The 20,363-nt window shown below is 43.3% G+C and overlaps 1 protein-coding gene across 4 annotated transcripts in view; it reads left to right on the top strand.

Moving 5' to 3' along the window:
• Nucleotides 1–20,363, top strand: part of LOC140898671 (transmembrane protein 132C-like) — a 295,334-nt gene that overhangs the window by 248,902 nt on the left and 26,069 nt on the right. For all 4 annotated transcript variants that reach the window (XM_073312835.1, XM_073312833.1, XM_073312834.1 and 1 more), the window contains one exon: nt 5,566–5,709. In XM_073312835.1, the coding sequence (XP_073168936.1) occupies nt 5,566–5,709 (144 nt within the window). The remainder of the gene's footprint in view (nt 1–5,565; nt 5,710–20,363) is intronic.

Below are 20,363 nucleotides of genomic sequence, written 5' to 3'. Positions count from 1 at the left end.
ATTTCCTTGCATCACTATGACCTCAGGCTGTATTCTGAAGTCATGGATGTGACTTCAGGATTCTATAGAAGGAGATATCATTCTATGCCTTTTCTGCCTCTTGGGGCAGAGTCAGATGGTTTGGTCCTTTTTTAAAGGTGTTGGGTGTCCAGAGAGCAAAAAACACCTGGAGTTTGACCTAGAAAGTTGTATGATACATTTTTCAGGCTGGGAATGGGCAGATCTTTTGTGGGTAATAAAATACTAGGTTGCAGCTGAAACATAACAATTAATTTTTAAAATAATTTCTCCTGTGCCAAAGTAAATCAGCTGGTTTTATGTGCTTCTCCCAGTAAGGACATTAATCTTACCAGAGAGACAGAGTGGGTGAGGTAATATGTTTTACTGGACCAACCTCTGTTGGTGAAAGAGAAGTTGGTACCCGCCTTGTCTTTCTAACAGCCTGGGACTGACACCGCTACAACACTGCATTAATCTTATCAAGCCAGTAGAGAAACAAGCATGAAAACGTTCCTTAATATTTCTGCCTGTTGTTGAAATATGTATACACGATAATTATGTTCCCCTTCATATACTGGAAAAGTCCCATGGTGTTCATGTGTGGCAGGAAGATGTCTCCGAATCAGAAGCCTGTTGGTTTTCTGCTTCATACCAAATGACTGGCTTTGTGGTTGCATTGTTGGAATCATGCCCCATGGTGCTATCAGAGTTACAAAGCCAGCTTCAGATCTGCAAAGCCAGCTAGAAGAACTTGACACAACAACTCCAGTTAATTTCAGTGGGAACAGAACAGCTACTTCCCCTACTTCACTTTGGAAATCACAACCTGTGGTGGTTTGTTTTTTTAGGGGATCATAATACATTTATAACAACCTCATTCCAGGTTGAATATTGGTGCCTGCTCAGAATTCATCCTATTTCTTTCCTTACCTTATTTTTTACCCAGTTTACTTGGCATTAGTTTGTCCATTTTTTTTTTAATAAACAGGAAGAAAATCCAAACACAGTTCTTGCATGTTTTTGGTCCTTTCACAGCTCAAAATAGATTTGATTTAAAACCAAAAACTTTAATGGCTGTTTGTACGGAAAGTAGACTAGTTCTTGTGGGATTTTAAAAATTAAAGAAAGAGAAAATGTCCAAGATATTGTAATTGTTCAAATTACCTACATCTTATATTGGTTCTCAGTCTTTCATAAGGTTTCTTAATAACCTGTGTGTATCCACAGCATAGCATGCAAAGTAAAAGCATATTGCTTTTTTAAAAAGTTCTCTATCCCTCTTCAAAGTGTAAGTAGGTAGCATTATTATGGCAGATATCAAACGTAGTGACAGTTGTTTCTAATGTCACCCAACGTGATCTCAAAGGTCCAACTTCCGCTCCACCATTAACTTGTAGTGATGAATAACTCAGGCTGCTGCAATAATAAGACGCAATCTGGTGGAGTTTGGAAACTCAATTTCCAGGCTTTGATGGATTTTGAATCAGACCCTGAGAGCTCTTTAAACACACTGCTAAATTAGACCATTATAAAACACTTTTCTCTGTTGAGTGGCCAATCTTTTTATTTCAGCCATGTTTGTTTCTCTCTCTCTCTCAGGTTTTGTTCAGCTTTTTGAGGGACCTTTGTATCCACATCTTCCTTGTCTTTTTTTTTTTTACAGTTTGCTGCCTGAATGCCTGTGCACCGAAGTGTGGATTGTGGGCCCAATTCTGTTACACAAACAAGCCTTTCCTTGAATAAAGGGGCCATAAAGGGGATGGAAACATCCCCCTGGGAATACTCCCTGTGCAGGGGTCTTCTCTCCTGGCATATGGTTGGCTAATGGTTCTGCACCAGCCCTACTCCTGGCCCCCAGCATAGAAGGTGTGTTGTGAGGAAGACTAGGAGGTGGGACAAAGGTGGGGAGGAGGCATGGCCAGAATACGCAGTGCTACCACTATTCTCCGCTTCCCCTGGTCCGTCGTGAACTGTGGGAAGCAGAACTTAAGTTAGTGCTCTGACTGATACTGCGGCAAGCCCTTAACGGCCTCAGAATACAGGGCGTACAAAGGTGTCTGCAAGCTACCTTTGCACCTTCTCCTCCACTCCAGCTCCAAGCACATGGGCAAAAGAAGTGAGAATCATGCCCCGTCTTTTGCAACAACTCCTGCATAGCACATTACGCTTGGAGGCCGAAGGATGGGAGTGACTGCAGCTTTTAATTTGCTTAAGCAGTATGTGGTAATTTAGTCACATATGATACTTAAACAGTTCCTGTACTGTACGGCAGTGATGAGTCGTGACTGATTTAATTGGAGATGAAGTGTGAAAGGTTTCCATCCTTGTTTTGATGGACCAGATGCCATGGTACCATAGCTACTGATTCCCTGCTAATGTCAAGGATCTCTAATCATACTAATGGTATTAGCTATTAGTGAATCTGTCTCATACATTTCTATTTCCTTTGTGCACATCATGCACTGAGTGTTCCTGAAGCTAATGCTGGCCCATGGAAAAAAAAAATCTTAAAACTTCAATGAGCCTTTATCATGACAAACTGCGTCCTTGATTTTTGATATTTTTTCTTGCAGATGCAGCCCCTGAAGTAATTAATCAAACTAAAGCCGTTCAAATGGATTCAGTTTCCCTTAATGAAACCATTAGCGGACGGCAGGAGAGTGAGGAGGGAATTTCAGCAGGTTTTCTAACCTTTGAGATAGTATCTCTACGATGGTCCCACTTATGCATCATATCCCTCTATAATGATCCACTGGAAAGAGAGAAACCGATATGATGGATTGTTAAACACCTGGCACGTCAACTCTGTGCTATATAACAGAGAAAATAGGATTGTCATTTGTATTGGCTGTCTAGGCTTTTGCCTTCTAAAGTCACAACTCATTTTCTTTTGCCCAGTAAAGTGGAAGCATCTGATTTGGGGGTGGGTGAACCAGAAGAGGCTTGGGCAGGGCTTAAATGCTCAAAGAGTATTTCCAGGGGCTCGGGGCTTCAGCCCTGCGGGTTTAAACCTATTTACTAAAGCTCTGCTCCAGATTGCTCCAGCTGAATTTAAGCCATGGGCTTGGGTCTGGTGAAGGCAGGAGACCAGATTTGAGGGATGTAATGGCATCATCTGTTATGGCAAATCCATTGTTTTGGTCCAGGATCAGAGTTTAGCTGCAATGTGAAGCAAGCCCCTGATCTTAGTAAAGCTGATGCTGTTCTATCACACTTTCAGCATTTTCACCATTATCCTGTTGTGGTACCAATTTAGATGAGCAGCTGGCTTTCTCCTCCTTGTGATATAGGGTTAGAGTCCTTGTGCTCAGGGATCTTAGATTTGTCATCAAGGGCAGATCAATAGCTTGTGGTCTTATCCACTGAACGCCATTGACACCCTCACCTCCAACTTCCTATTTCTTGTTGTTCATTTTATCTTATTCTACTGATTACCCACTATTGCATGCTTGAACAGGACTGAATTCGGCCCTGGAGTAAGCTCTAATGATTCCCATTCAAATCATTGTGAGTTACACCCAGTTATAGGCAGTTCTAGGCTTATGTTACACGTGCTTCATCTCATCATATGTTCACACCTCTTCTTGTTTTGTTGGTTTGTTCCAATGGCTTGGCATTTGGTAGGCTACCATTGGATGAAAACATTGATAAATCCCAAGCCACACGGTGTGTTGAATGCTTGAAACTGCTTCTGTTTATGAGAGGTCTCTTATTCTGAGCCTGTCCCTTTACATTAGATTTCTCCATCAGTAATTCACTGTAGTAGTTAAAGACAAACTTGATCAGAATAAAATCATTTCAAAGCAGACCGGCGATAGCCTGAAAAGATGCTCTGTCACTTCCACAAGCTCTCTCGCTCCTCGTTCACCCTCGCGTCCTTCGTTCGCACAGTTTAACATTCTCAGGCACAAAAAATAAGTAAAGGCGTTAAGAGACTGAGGCAAAAGACTCATTTCCAAGGACATACGATGCTAGCAATATCAAAAGAGACAGCAAAAGATGTAGTGCCTTTGGGTTTTGAAGTAGCTGGTTGGGTTATTCTATGTACATGGAGTTGGAATCCCACAGGAGGAAGGTGATTTTTTAAAATTATTATTGCTTATTAAACTATTAGAGAATTTTCTGAGGGCTTCCTTTCTTTTGTTTGTGTGTGTGCTTAAATGTCTGGCTGTCCAAAAGTGCTAATATATGGAACATGCTATGGGGCAAGATTTTCAAAAGTTAGGGTCTTAAGGCCGCGTGTTTAACAAAAGTGGCCTGATTTTCAAAAGTGCTGAATACCCCTCAGAATCAGTGGGATATGGTGGGTGCTCTCTCCCTGTGAAATCAGGCTTCAGAAATCTAGGTGCCTAAGTAGGGACTGAGATACTTAACTTCCAGCCCTATTTTGGGAAATTTTGGACTTGCTTTACAATGTGGGATAAACGTGTGTACATAAATGCCTTAGGATCTGTGTAGGTTTCTTACTTGTCCAGAAGTGTCAACATTCCTTCTTCTTTTATATTATAAACAAATGCATTGTCCTCTTTTTAAAAAAAAAGAAAAAAAGAAAAAAAGAAAGAAAAAGAGGAAGAGGTGAACCTCAGAGTAAAATATCGTAAAACTGTCTTAAAAAACAGTATGGATTTTAAACCAGTTAAACCTGAGCTGAAAATAAAACATTGACTAGAGCATCAGGGCCCAATCTTGCTGCTTTTGATAGCAATGGCAAAAATCCTGTTGACCTGCATGCTGCAAGAATGGCCCTGGTGCTTTTGCTGACTTTGACTCACTTTGTAGGGCTGGAAGTTAAAAGGCTGCATAAAGACTTGAAATTCTACCTAGAAGTCAGACTTGGGATGAAATCACTTGAAAAATGAAACTGCTGTTAGCTGTGTTGAAGGTGGATTAAAAGGTTTTTCCCCTTCAGATCTGATTTCAGGCTTTCAGGTTTCCTTCTGATTTTCCCTGTGGTTCACTAATGCCTGCTGGATTCCTTACATTGTTTTACAGCTTAGTGTCTTCGGCCATATCAAAAGAAACATAATCCTCCCGAAAAGTTCAGGTCCAGATAGTAGACCCCATCTCTTCAAAGGGCCTGCACTCAAATACCACCATCCTGAACTGTGTTTCTGGTCCATCTCAATAAATAGTCTTGAAGTCCAGTTTTGTCAAGTAAATAGTGGGTCTCATGTCTAGCAGTAAGCATTTGGACCCTTAATTAGCTTGCCTGTAATATGGGTAGAAAGCGGAAGATGCCTGAAAGCAGAGCCTTTCTGGGGTGAATTAAGCTGCAAAGATTTTGTTTTATATATTAGAGCATACAGTTAAGGTCAATGGGCTGTCAATGTGCATACAAGAGTTTGTCTAATGCAGAGAATATAAGTTTGGATTTACTACATTTGAATAGGTTGCTTCTAGTTGGAGAGAATGATGTCAGATCATCAGCTGGTGATAACTAACTTCTCTCCATTGACTTCACACCAGCTGAAGAGCGGGCTCTGGGTTCTTAGGAATCTCTCTAACCCTCCCTGTGGTTTCATCCCAGAAACTTTTTAACAGTGCTGTGCTTGGCTTTGTGTGCAGGACACAGAAATTCTGAACACCGCGATTCTCACGGGGAAGACGGTTGCAGTGCCCATCAAAGTGGTTTCCATTGAGGAGAACAGCGCCGTGACGGACATCTCTGAATCAGTGGAGTGCAAATCCTCTGATGAGGATGTTGTCAAAGTAAGTTCCCCTCATGTGCTTGCTTCCCAGTTCTTCCTGCCTTTCTATACAGAAATGGGGAAGGGGAAGCAGAGCCGCGAACTGACCAATAAACCTGGCACTGTGAGTTAGTTGTTTCCAGGCTTCAGATGGATAATAAGGTGGTTTGTAAAGGCACAAAAGGGAGCCAGGTACCTCAGTGAAGACACTGTTGGCTTTCAATGGAAACTGAGCATCTGACTCCCATTTGTGCCTTCGAAAATCTCTCCCCTTCAGGTACGTCTACACTGCAAAAAAACGGCCTATGGCACCAAGTCTCAGAGCCTGGGTCAACCGACTGAACTCACAGCCCAGGGTCTGAAACCCTCTCCCCCAGCCTAACCCCAAACATCGACGTGCTATTGTTAGCCCCGTACATTGAGCCCTGCTCGGCAGTCAATTGACCCAGGCTCTGAGATGCGCTGCCGTGGATCTTTTTTATTGCAAGGTAGCAAGAGATACAATAGTAACATCTTAGTAACAGCCTCACATAATTGTGTTGGTGTGTGAACCCTTTCGTTGGTATGTGAATTCCTGGGTTGGTATGTTAGCTCCTTTACCCTTGTACAGCGAGCAAACGCAAGGCCTGTACACCATTTTTAAGTCCCATGTAAGCCCTCAAAATAGGGCTTAAGTAGTGCATGGTTCTTGTACAGGAGTGAATTTATCGTTAGTGCATAAATTGTAAACTTCTTGGAACAGGGTCATCTACTATATGATTGTCTAGCATCAAGCTCCAGCAGCCCTTACCTTTAAGCACTACTGCAGTATAAATGTTATGTAATAATATGGCATTGACCCCATTAGGCCTATGATATGCATCTAGCAAGCATATTGCAGCCACAGGGATGTATAGTGCAACAGATTGATTCAGATCATTGGTGCCTTATTAAAGCAGCAGAACCCCTGGGTACTGGCAGCTTCCTACACTCAAGAGCTCACAATGATGCACGGCGGTGGGATTCATGTAGGAGTCTTTATTACAGCCACCTAAACGCTGCCCCCGATTAACTTATTGTGATTACCTTCGTTAGAGTGAGTATGAAATGAGTTAATTCTTTAATGAATAATCATGGACACAGTTTGCCATCTTCAAACCAAGGAGGCAGAGAGAAAGAGAGACCAGGTGGGCTTGGAAGCTTTGTCACTCTTTGAAATAATGAACTGAGGACAGCAGCAAGAGGCCTTTATGCAGATGTTCTTGTGCCTCCAATGGATCCCCAGGATCTGTATAGCTCTTTAAGGGATCCAGTGGGCTTGGGGGAAGAAGGCTGTTGCCTGTAGAAGAAACAGAATCGCACAGAAGTCGTTATTCATCCTCACCGGACGATGTACATATTTGCAATGACAGTAGAGTGACTGCCAAAAATATATTAAAAACCCAGAGTAATTATTTGATGTGTTGAAGAAAATATTTGATCAAAAATTGAAAGAAAAAACAAACCCTCTTACCAAAAGAGAGCCCCTTCAAACAGTTTAATATCAGTGTTTCTTGAGCTATTCTCAAAGCATTTGATGATCTGGAAAGAACAAAGTCGTCTTGAAGTGTTATGACCTATTAGCATTTCGAGCTCTACTCTTGGGCCTGGTCTACATCTAAAACTTGGGTCACCCTATGTCACTCGGGAATGTGAAAAATTAGCTGCCCTAGGTTGATGGACCTAGCTACTACTTCTCAAGGGGGTGGATTTACTACAGTGTGGAAAAGCCTCTTATGTCACTATAGTTAAGTGTCTGTGTCACAGCGGTAGCATTTGTAGTGAAGACTTTTCCCAAAGACTTTTGTCTCTATAACAAAGATTTTTCAAGGGGAGGCTTTTTGCATTTGTTCAGTTTTTTAGGTGGGTTCTAAATGCCCATCTTTCTAACCATTCTGAGGTTAAAGTGAAATAAAAAACTGGAAACTAGTGCTCAAATGTTCATTGGAGTTGAATGGAGGAATTTTTGAGATGTAATTTCTTCCTCTGAAAAAATGTTCTGAAATGATTTAGATTAGTAAAGAAGCTGTCGTTGTTACTTTCAGAAAAATATGCAGTGCACCCAAGGGGATGCATCTATCACATGCAAATGTTAACTGCTATAAATAGCAGGAACATAGGACTGGAAGGGATCTCCTGGGTCATCGAGTCCAGTCCCCTGCTATCACAGACAGCCCTCTTATATAATCCCATTCATAAATTTATCAAGCTCCATTTTACAACTAGTTAGGTTGTTTTTTCCCAGTACTCTTACTGAAAGGCTGTTCCAGAGCCTCACTCCTCTGATGGTTAGAATCCTTCTACTTTTCACCCCAAATTTATTCACGGCCAGTTTATTCTTGTGCCAACATTGTCTTTTAGTTCAAATAACTCTTCTCTCTGATGTGTTTATACTGAGCAACCATATCCCTTCTCTGCCTTCACTTTCCTAGACTCTTTTAACCTACTCTCGTAAGGTAGGCTTTCCATTCCCTGATCATTCTAGAGCTCTTCTGTGCACCTGTTCCAGTGTGAATTCATATTTCTTGAACACGAGTGACCAGAATTATACAGTGTATTCCATATGAGAGCTCATCAGTGCCTTGAATAATAACATTAATGATTCCCTCTCTCTACTGGAAATATCTTGCCTGATAGATTCTAGGACCACATTTGCCTTTTTCACGGTAGCACCACATTGGTGGCTGATAGTCATTCTGCGACAGACCTGGCTGAATTGGTCGTTCTCCTCCTCTGTCATTTCCAACTGATGAGCCCCCAGTTTGTAGCAGAAATTCGTGTTATTAATCCCTAAGTGTGTGACTTTGCCTTTTGTACAGACCATTTCTGTTACTCCCATCTTCAAGGCCTTGCATAATTTTTATTTTCCCCATGTCTGGAGGATACCTCCCAACTTTGTGTCATCAGCAAATTTCATTAGCAGTACCAAGACCAATCCCTGAGGAACTCGACTACAGACTGAACCTCTCTAGTCCGGCACCCTCGGGACCTAACCAGTGCCGAACCAGAGAATTTGCCGAACCACGGGAAGTCAATATTGTAGCGAGCAGGTCTCTTTTTATTTTTATCTCACCAAGGCAAATAAACGGAACAACGCTTCCAACGTCACCTAGACAAGGCCTACTGGCTCTCTTCATAACAAAGTGTTAATGTTGTTGCACAATTTTACTGTATTGGCACAAGCAAATAAGTAGATAAAGCATAAAAACCATAAAATAAAACCATGCCGGACCACAGATGTTGCCGGACCAGAGAGTGCGGACTACAGTAATCTCCTTTAAGCTTAATAGTTCTCCTTTTAGCTCAACACATTGTCATCTCCCTTTTAACCAGTTCCTCCTCCATCTTACAGTTCCTGTACTAATCCCCATCATCTCCATCTTTAATAATACAGCTAGTTTTTAAAACATTGCGGCGAAAAATTATGAAGAAAAAGTTTTTCATCTAAAACTTTTCATTTAAAACGCTCCAGCTTTCATTGGCAATTCTGAAGAATTGTGTTCTACTTGATATCAAACTTTTCACTTTGATTCAGTTTTCAAAAACACCAACCCAAAACGAAAAATGCAGTTGAAAACTGAATGAAAATATTTTGAAATTTCCCATCAATTCTCGAACGAATAAATCATTGACAGCATCGTTTTCCTGTGAAAAATGTCATTTTGGATTTTTCATCAAGCACAGTCTTTGAGTTGAAAAATTTCGCTCTAATAAATAACAGACTCCCGTGGTTACTGGTAAAGAAAAGTGGTATTTTTGGTAAGGGTGGTGTGCGTGTGTGCACAGTTCGTACTGAATGGAAATTTCTTGGTTTTCTGAGGAACTCTGTATTGTTTTAAATTCTATCCTATTTTGGGGTGATGGGGGAAGGGAGCCATCCAAGTAAAGGTCAACCCTATGAACAGCCACTCCCCTATGCTGATTGTCTGTTTGCTCCAACCCCTCCCACCCTCTCCCTTCCTTTGTCTTTCCAGCTCACCACCCTAACATAACCCCATGGAAAGGATTTAAATAACAAAGATAAAATAAAATACAATTATAGAACTAACCTGGCTTTTGCAGCCATCATGTTGTTTGCTCCGCTTGTATGTTCTTTCCCTTTCCCCTACCCTTTGTCTGACTAGCCTATTTAGATTGTAAGCTCTTCAGGGCAGGGCCTGTCACTTGCTCTGTTTGTACAGTATCTGCACAAGGCGAGCACGTTCAGCTGGACCCATTGGCACTATTGTAATAAACATGATCAATAAAAGAGGCATTCACGTCTATAGTCGAGTCTCTAAAGCGAACTAAGTACTATTTGGCTATAAAAACATTTGCGGGGCAGTAGAGGATTGACAAGAGCTGTATGAAACTCAGAGATTTCACCCTGTTGGAGTTCATACCAAACATTTTTCATGTGGCTTCAGTCCATATGGAATTTGCATTAAGCTTTGCATTCAAACAGCCTTACAATGGAAGCTGCAGGTGATCAGCACGTCTCAGGATTTGGCCCATGATAATTAGTCACCAGGCAATTAAATGGCCACTCATATGATTCAAGCAAAGAGCAAGTAGGTGATATTTCTTCCCTGTGATTTGAAGCGCCATCAGAGAAAAGCCCATTTGCATTCATTTTACAATGCCCCAGGTTCGGCTGCAGTGACATGATTCCAGGTAACAGGGCACAATGGTGCTCTAAAAATAGAATGTGTCTGCAAGTAGCAGGTAATGCTTTCCCCAGCGATAAGACTTGTCTCTGGACAGCTGAGTGTCCTGCCATGAGCTGTGCCTTTCTTTTTTTTTTACCCCTTCAGTTTCAGCTCCTGCCAACATTACAGCTCCTTTGCTCCCAAATTTACAGTTGATTTCATGAGCTATCAAAGTCCTCGAGTGCTCCAGACCTTCACACAATGGTCCCGATCTTTTAAAGGTGGACAAGAAATGTATTATGGCACTAAAAAAAAAAAATCAGCCAAGTTCTACTTTGATCTATGTATCTGAAACCATTAATAATGATTCCAGCTCCCCGAACCCAGGTAGGGTGACCAGACAGTAAGCGTGAAAAAGTGGGTGGGGGGTTAATAGGAACCTATATAAGAAAAAGACCCACAAATCGGGACATCTGGTCACCCTGATCCCAGGTATTTTTTAGTCTTCTGGAAACCCAGGAAGAATTTATCTGCTCTTGTGAATCCTTCCACACAGCTCATTTAGGAGCAAATCTGACTTGGCTTCAAAGGGGGTCTGCTCACAGCTTGAACAAGGGCAGGTCCACATCAGGAAGAGCTGGGTTTTGGGAGCTTGTAACCCTTTGTGTCAGTCCCGAACTAAAGAGGGTAAAGCTGACGATATTTCTCCAATCTGAGTTCATCTGTCCTTGTATTCTAGTTGTACAGCAACGGCTGTTTATTCCAGAAGCTAGTCTAAGCATTTCGTTTGGGGTTTTGTCATTCTTTGACTAGCTTTGCTAGCATTACTAAATGAACGAAGAGTTGGTAAGATCATAGTAGTGCACTCTGTTGCTATTGTTATTTAGAAGTGGTATGGCTGTAGGGCCCAAAGGCCCCATTCAGGATCAGTATTTCATTGTACTACACATGATCCCTGCCCTGAAGCGCTTACAGTCTGATTTCTTTTTTCTTTTTAATTACATTTACACATTGGAGAAGGTTTCAAACCAAAACCATGGATCCAAATGTAATGAATATGGATTCACACGTACAGAACCAACAGCCATCACTGCGTATTGGACCGGAGCCTTCAGCTCCAAAAGCACAAGGTTCTAAACAAAGGGAGTAACTTTAGTAGCTATTAGTAAATAGCAGGCTCTTAGTCATACTGGGACCAACCACTAGAGGGAGACATAATCACATGGACAAGGCCACTGTATTACACAAAAAGAAAAGGAGGACTTGTGGCACCTTAGAGACTAACCAATTTATCTGAGCATGAGCTTTCGTGAGCTACAGCTCACTTCATCGGATGCATACCGTGGAAAGTTTCCACGGTATGCATCCGATGAAGTGAGCTGTAGCTCACGAAAGCTCATGCTCAAATAAATTGGTTAGTTTCCACGGTATGCATCCGATGAAGTGAGCTGTAGCTCACGAAAGCTCATGCTCAAATAAATTGGTTAGTGTCTAAGGTGCCACAAGTACTCCTTTTCTTTTTGCGAATACAGACTAACACGGCTGTTACTCTGAAACCTGTATTACACAGTTATGTAAGAACTTTTGGAACTGGATCTGGGTTCAAAATCCAAATTTCCCAGCAGTCCCTCTGTTATCATAATGGGCTAAAATAGATCAAAACATCTATGAAGATCAAAACATCTCTGAACTGTTGGGAGTTGAAAATCTGTCTCAGAATTTTGGTGGTTCAGGCCCAGCCTCATTGATAACTGTTTTGCTAATAGTAAAAGTATTCATAACACTGCCGGTATTAAAGATTTCAAGCTGATTGTCATGAGAATTATTGATCACAGTATCTGCCTAAAGGCCCATTGCCTAAAGACATGTATAATTTTCTGGGAATATTGCTTACTTCAGTGGAACTACTCACAAGAGTAAAGTGACTCAGCGTGTATAAGTGTATAAATGATCAGGTAGGAAAGGGCCTTCTGCAGATTTTTGCTAGTTGTAATGGAAATACAGCTTTACAAAATCAAAACCATTCTGATAAGAGACATGATCCCCTTGCTCAAATGTCTGCTCATTTGTGTATCCAGTCAGATTAAAGCAGGCTGGATGCTACATACCGTATAACCCAGCAGAGTCTCAGTCTAACAGTAAGTCAGGGAGCAATTTTCCTAAGCAGATCAGTGAATAATTGTGCACCATGGGGGTTTTTGTTAGGGAAAGCTTACTTTTAAAATTTTGTGGCTTGAGACACAGACTCAGCCACTGGGGGAAAAACTATCAACAGTACAGCATTTTGTAGAAGATATCTGGTTATTCATTTCTTTAATACATCCACCCTGGAATGATGAACTGTTTGAAAGCCTTCAGTTGCATTCTTTGGCTAACTACCAGCATGGTACCCTGCTCCACAGTATTTTCAAAGGTCAGACACATTTTAAAACTCTTACTTTATTTTGTCCCATTAATTTTATAGAAGGGGATCCCGGAGACCGACACACACATTTGGGAATATGTTCCCCCTTTTATTTGCAGAGGAAACTCCTGTTAGCCCCATCCACAGGCATTTTCAGAAAGAGCTGCACAGTGCTCCTTCTCGCTAACGTCACATTCTAGTTCCCCGGCTGAGTGGCTAAACTGCAGGAAGTAGGAGACCATTGGGCCTTGAGATCTTATCCTGGAGTCAATGGCAGAGCTCCCTTTGCCATTTGAGTGGTACAGGATGAGGCCCGTACTGAGTTCCTGAATGTCTCCACATGAGCCTTGTCAGGCAACCAGATACCACGGAGATGCTGCAATAAATGTATAGATGGCCCATCACCTCATTGTCCAGATGCTAAGTGGATAGTTACCTACGTGGTACTGAATCTGTGGCTGTACCTACAGACAGCACAGTCACCTGTTAAACACTATATCTGAAGCATGGGGTTTAGACCCCATCACCTTCTGTTCCAAAACCAGACCTCTATCACTTGAGCGAAGGGAGAAGATACCTTACCTTATTACTACATTATGGGCTGCCTCTGAGAGGGTCAGTGGGGTCACACACGCTGGAGCAAGGCTGACATTTCATCCCTTAGAGGAAAGTGGTGATGTGAAACACACTAGCCGGTATAGTATTGTGCCCTGTTAAGAGAGAAATGGGTGTCAGTGTCTGACTCTCATCGGTGGGCACATTACAGTGCTATAGAAATTCTCGGATAGCCAGATCATCAGGGAAAGGCCACAATAGGTAGCATACATCCTCCCCAACTGCCCCAGGGTTAATGTAGGGCCTGATCCTGCTCCCAGCCAAGTCAATGGGAGTTTTGCTATTAACTTAAATTAGAGCAGAATCAAACTCCTTTAAGAGACAGTTTTCTGGCCTGGAACACACCTTAGGACACAATTCTTCTCAATTCAGTGGGACTGTGTTGGCATGACAAGCTAGGCAAATGATGCCAAAGTGTAAACATAAATAAATAAAGAGATGGACCCCTCAGGTACTAGTCAGGACAGAGCTACATGCTGTATTCGGTGTTTGAGCTCTTTGTCCCCTTGTCAGCAACATCGAGAGGCAGGTTGCTATGAAGAACGGTGCTATCTCTGTTGTTCCAAGAGTTTCAAAAAGTCCGGTCCCATTAGAAGACTTGGCACATCATGTACGGTCAGCAGTTTCCTCTCATACCTTTAAACTCCTGCTGCTCAGAGAAGGAAAAGAATCCAGGCTTGCACTGCATCTCAGCATGGAGACACAGGCTTCGTACGGGGCTCTGCTGCAAAGTCTTGAAGCCTGGAGGGAGTTAAAGCCGCACGTTATTATTTTAGTGCAGGTGATAGAAGAAAATAAAAACAAGTGACGGGCTGGAAAGAAGCAGGTTGTTCTGACCAGCTCTTTTCAACCAGGAAGAACACTATATTGCAATAAAACCCTCTTACAGTGAATATAATGCCATTGATTTATGAATCATCTTTTACTTAGGTCAAATAAAATTCTGTCTGGAGTTGGTTAGCTGGATGTAGTTGCTTTAGAGCTGACCAGCAGGTAGATGAACCTTTGATTAACGAATGGATGAAATGTATAGTCTCGCTAACTCAAGACTATAAAACTAGGGGAACTTTGACAATGAATGGGGTTCCAGACAGCTGGTGTGGTGCTGGGAAGACTGTATTTTGAACAGTTGCCTCAATGCAATGCTTGTTAATCTCACTTCAACTGGCGAGAGTGCTGCAAAGCTCAGTGAAAGTATGAGGAAATCAGTCTCAACTTCTGGTGCTACCAGCTCTTCAAACTCTTCTGCCCTCCTGAGTTATGATTTGCTAGTTGCTACTAATCCACTGTTCAACAGGGATGGCTATATTTCCAACTGCTTCATCTCAAAGCACAGCATGGATTGTATCAGGTCCTTGATTTTTAATATTTTGTGTGTGTGTGTGTAGCTTTTTACAGGGAAAACTTAGGGTTTCAGTTGAACTGCAGTACACATTCTTAATTTGTATTTATTATTTGCATTACAGTAGCATTTGGATTCCTCAGCTGTGATCAAGGCCCCATTATGTTGACCACTGTACAGACACACAATAAGAGATGATCCCTGCTCCAGGGAATTTATAGTATAAATAGAGAAGACAGATAAAGGAAGTAGTAGTATCCCCATTTTACATATGGCATAGAGAAGTGAAATGACTTTCCCAAGTTTTGGGAGAGAGTCTGTGGCAGACTCAAGAATAGAACCCAAATTTCTGAGTCCCCAGTCAGTGCCTTGACCATGACACCATCCTTCTTCATGGAGACTTCTTCCTTCCTCTACTAATAGGGTGTGTTCTTGTGATTCAGGTGCAAATGAAAAACTCTAAAAACAAATAATGAATAACGCAGTATGGGAATCCTTCTGCTTTGCTGGTCTAAAGTGCCATTACTCTCATGCTTTTCTCCTAGCAAATCTGATGTGCCGTGTCGTATTTAGAACAGAACTGCAAATAGAAAATATTTCTTCCCTACTTTTAAGTGTCTCATAATTTAATTGAATCAATATACATCAGCACAGCAGAGTGTCAGAAAACTGGGCCTTCCTGCAGACTTTCTTCTGATGCAGATCCAAAAAAATGCCAACATGCTGCTGAGCTTTTATAGAAGAAATTCTATTATTAGAGAGACAGAGAGAAAGGAAACAGAAGAATGTGAGAAAGCAGGAGCCTAGCGTATAAACACAAGTCTCCAAGCATCAGCCTCTGTTATTATCCAGAGGCTGCACTGCGGGGACAGGAGGACGATGAAGAAATTTGGCAGCATGTGACCTCCAGAAGAAGAAAGGGGAGAGTCCATGTACCAGCAACGCAGATACAGGTAAGTAACCGTTTTCATGTTCTCTCCACAGGTACTAATGTGGAGAGTGGACTAGATGATACATCTGAGGGAAGGGAACAGAAGGAGACTCCGCAGATTGGAAGGCACGAGATGCACTGTCCTAGGGTTGGGGGTTCCACGACCACCGCTCCCAAGAGAAGGAGGCGGGTGGTGGTGGTCAGGGACTCTCTCCTCAGGGGGATTGAGTCATCTATTTGCCGCCCCGACCGGGAAAACCGAGAAGTCTGCTGCTTGCCAGGATCTAGGATTCACGATGTGATGGAGAGACTGCCGAGACTCATCAAGCCCTCGGATCGCTACCCCTTCCTGCTTCTCCACGTGGGCACCAATGATACTGCCAAGAATGACCTTGAGCAGATCACTGCAGACTACGTGGCTCTGGGAAGAAGGATAAAGGAGTTTGAGGTGCAAGTGGTGTTCTCGTCCATCCTCCCCGTGGAAGGAAAAGGCCTGGGTAGAGACCGTCAAATCAGGGAAGTCCATGAATGGCTACGCAGGTGGTGTCGGAGAGAAGGCTTTGGATTCTTTGACCATGGGATGGTGTTCCAAGAAGGAGGAGTGCTAGGCAGAGACGGGCCCCACCTAACAAAGAGAGGGAAGAGCATCTTCGCAAGCAGGCTGGCTAATCTAGTGAGGACAGCTTTAAACTAGGTTCACCGGGGGAAGGAGACCAAAGCCCTGAGGTAAGTGGGGAAGTGGGATACCGGGAGGAAGCACGAGCAGGAGCGCGTAAGAGGGCAGGGCTCCTGCCTCATACTGAGAAAGATCAGCGAGTTATCTCAAGTGCCTATACACAAATGCAAGAAGCCTGGGAAACAAGCAGGGAGAACTGGAAGTCCTGGCACAGTCAAGGAATTATGATGTGATTGGAGTAACAGAGACTTGGTGGGATAACTCACATGACTGGAGTACTGTCATGGATGGATATAAACTGTTCAGGAAGGACAGACAGGGCAGAAAAGGTGGGGGAATTGCACTGTATGTAAGGGAGCAGTATGACTGCTCAGAGCTCAAGTATGAAACTGCAGAAAAACCTGAGAGTCTCTGGATTAAGTTTAGAAGTGTGAGCAACAAGGGTGATGTCATGGTGGGAGTCTGTTATAGACCACCGGACCAAGGGGATGAGGAGGACGAGGCTTTCTTTTGGCAACTCACGGAAGTTACTAGATCGCAGGCCCTGGTTCTCATGGGAGACTTCAATCACCCTGATATCTGCTGGGAGAGCAATACAGCGGTGCACAAACAATCCAGGAAGTTTTTGGAAAGTGTAGGGGACAATTTCCTGGTGCAAGTGCTGGAGGAACCAACTAGGGGCAGAGCTCTTCTTGACCTGCTGCTCACAAACCGGGAAGAATTAGCAGGGGAAGCAAAAGTGGATGGGAACCTGGGAGGCAGTGACCATGAGATGGTCGAGTTCAGGATCCTGACACAGGGAAGAAAGGAGAGCAAACAGAATACGGACCCTGGACTTCAGAAAAGCAGATTTTGAATCCCTCAGGGAACTGATGGGCAGGATCCCCTGGGAAAATAACATGAGGGGGAAAGGAATCCAGGAGAGCTGGCTGTATTTTAAAGAATCCTTATTGAGGTTACAGGGACAAACCATCCAGATGTGTAGAAAGAATAGTAAATATGGCAGGCGACCAGCTTGGCTTAACAGTGAAATCCTTGCTGATCTTAAACACAAAAAAGAAGCTTACAAGAAGTGGAAGATTGGACAAATGACCAGGGAAGAGTATAAAAATATTGCTCGGGCATGCAGGAGTGAAATCAGGAAGGCCAAATCACACCTGGAGTTGCAGCTAGCAAGAGATGTTAAGAGTAACAAGAAGGGTTTCTTCAGGCATGTTAGCAACAAGAAGAAAGTCAAGGAACGTGTGGGCCCCTTACTGAATGAGGGATGCAACCTAGTGACAGAGGATGTGGAAAAGGCTAATGTACTCGATGCTTTTTTTGCCTCTGTCTTTACGAACAAGGTCAGCTCCCAGACTGCTGCACTGAGCAGCACAGCATGGGGAGGAGGTGACCAGCCCTCTGTGGAGAAAGAAGTGGTTCGGGACTATTTAGAAAAGCTGGCCGAGCACAAGTCCATGGGGCCGGATGCGCTGCATCCGAGAGCACTAAAGGAGTTGGCGGATGTGATTGCAGAGCCATTGGCGATTATCTTTGAAAACTCATGGCGATCGGGGGAAGTCCCAAACGACTGGAAAAAGGCTAATGTAGTGCCCATCTTTAAAAAAGGGAAGGAGGAGGATCCTGGGAACTACAGGCCAGTCAGCCTCACCTCAGTCCCTGGAAAAATCATGGAGCAGGTCCTCAAGGAATCAATTCTGAAGCACTTAGAGGAGAGGAAAGTGATCAGGAACAGTCAGCATGGATTCAGCAAGGGCAAGTCATGTCTGACTAATCTAATTGCCTTCTATGATAACTGGCTCTGTGGATGAGGGGAAAGCAGTGGACATGGTGTTCCTTGACTTTAGCAAAGCTTTTGACACGGTCTCCCACAGTATTCTTGCCAGCAAGTTAAAGAAGTATGGGCTGGATGAATGGAATATAAGGTGGATAGAAAGTTGGCTAGATTGTCAGGCTCAACAGGTAGTGATCAATGGTTCCATGTCTAGTTGGTAGCCGGTATCAAGTGGAGTGCCCCAAGGGTCAGTCCTGGGGCCAGTTTTTTTCAATATCTTCAGAAATGATCTGGAGGATGGTATGGATTGCACCCTCAGCAAGTTTGCCGATGACACTAAACTGGGAGGAGAGGTCAATACACTGGAGGGTAGGGATAGGATACAGAGGGCCCTAGACAAATTAGAGGATTGGGCCAAAAGACATCTGATGAGGTTCAACAAAGACAAGTGCAGAGTCCTTAGGATGGAAGAATCCCATGCACCGCTACAGACTAGGGACCGAATGGCTCAGCAGCAGTTCTGCAGAAAAGGACCTAGGGGTGACAGTGGACGAGAAGCTGGATATGAGTCAACAGTGTGCCCTTGTTGCCAAGAAGGCCAATGGCATTTTGGGATGTATATGTAGGGGCGTTGCCAGCAGATCAAGGGACGTGATCTTTCCCCTCTATTAGACATTGGTGAGGCCTCCTCTGGAGTACTGTGTCCAGTTTTGGGCCCCACACCTCAAGAAGGATGTGGAAAAATTGAAAGAGTCCAGCGGAGGGCAACAAAAATGATTAGGGGACTGGAACACATGACTTATGAGGAGAGGCTGAGGGAACTGGGATTGTTTAGTCTGCGGAAGAGAAGAATGAGGGGGGATTTGATAGCTGCTTTCAACTACCTGAAAGGGGGTTCCAAAGAGGATGGATCTAGACTGTTCTCAGTGGTAGCAGATGATAGAACAAGGAGTAATGGTCTCAAGTTGCGGTGGGGGAGGTTTAGGTTGGATATTAGGAAAAACTTTTTCACTAGGAGGGTGGTGAAGCACTAGAATGCATTACCTAGGGAGGTGGTGGAATCTCCTTCCTCAGAAGTTTTTAAGGTCAGGCTTGACAATGCCCTGGCTGGGATGATTTAATTGGGGATCGGTCCTGCTTTGAGCAGGGGGTTGGAGTAGATGATCTCCTGAGGTCCCTTCCAACCCTGATATTCTATAATTCTATATTTAACCAATTTGTTTAACAATTGGTTTAATATGAGATCCTGGAAGTCAATAGTGAAAGTTGTAAGTACATCAGCAACCCATAATATGCAAAGACCTTCTGGACACCCAAAGAAACACTGGACCATATCATTGCGGAGTTCTCTCCATGTCATCTCGTGGATTCATTCTGCTCACTAATGGTGGTGTCGTTATAGAAAACCTGTATATCATAAATGAACACTCAAAGCGAAATGGCAGTAATAGTAATACAGTAATAGTAACAACACATACAGTAAGTGCTCCAAAATCAACTTCAAAGCTGCAAACTCGAGACCTACCTAGACCCCAGCCTTTGTAGCAGGGGAAGGATAACAGATTTGTTCGGAGGCTCCACCACTTTCTTCAAACTTTTATGTACTGTGCTGTTGAGTCTCCACTGATGATGCTGCAGTTAAGGATCCCTTATATTTACCCTCATTTTCCCTCCTTTCTTTCTCCCCCCCCCATTTTCCCCATGGGCTTAAAATCATATGCTCTTTTAAAATTACACTGTGAGGAAAAAGAAAAGGAGTTCTTGTGGCACCTTAGAGACTAACCAATTTATTTGAGCATGAGCTTTCGTGAGCTACAGCTCACTTCATCAGATGCATGCCGTGGAAACTGCAGCAGACTTTATATACACACAGAGAATATGAAAAAATACCTCCTCCCACCCCATTGTCCAGCTGGTAATAGCTTATCTAAAGTGATCATCAGGTGGGCCATTTCCAGCACAAATCCAGGTTTTCTCACCCTCCACCCCCCACACACAAATTCACTCTCCTGCTGGTGATAGCCCATCCAAAGTGACAACTCTTTACACAATGTGCATGATAATAAAGTTGGGCCATTTCCTGCACAAATCCAGGTTCTCTCACCCCCTCACCCCCCTCCCAAAAACCACACACACAAACTCACTCTCCTGCTGGAAATAGCTCATCCAAAGTGACCACTCTCCAAGTTTAAATCCAAGTTAAACCAGAACATCTGGGGGGGGGGGGTAGGAAAAAACAAGAGGAAATAGGCTACCTTGCATAATGACTTAGCCACTCCCAGTCTCTA

This window comes from Lepidochelys kempii, chromosome 15 (assembly GCF_965140265.1).
Source record: "Lepidochelys kempii isolate rLepKem1 chromosome 15, rLepKem1.hap2, whole genome shotgun sequence".
Taxonomy (NCBI): Eukaryota; Metazoa; Chordata; order Testudines; family Cheloniidae; genus Lepidochelys; species Lepidochelys kempii.
The sequence above is the reverse complement of the archived record's forward strand: the minus strand, read 5'-3'. Positions and strand labels throughout refer to the sequence as shown.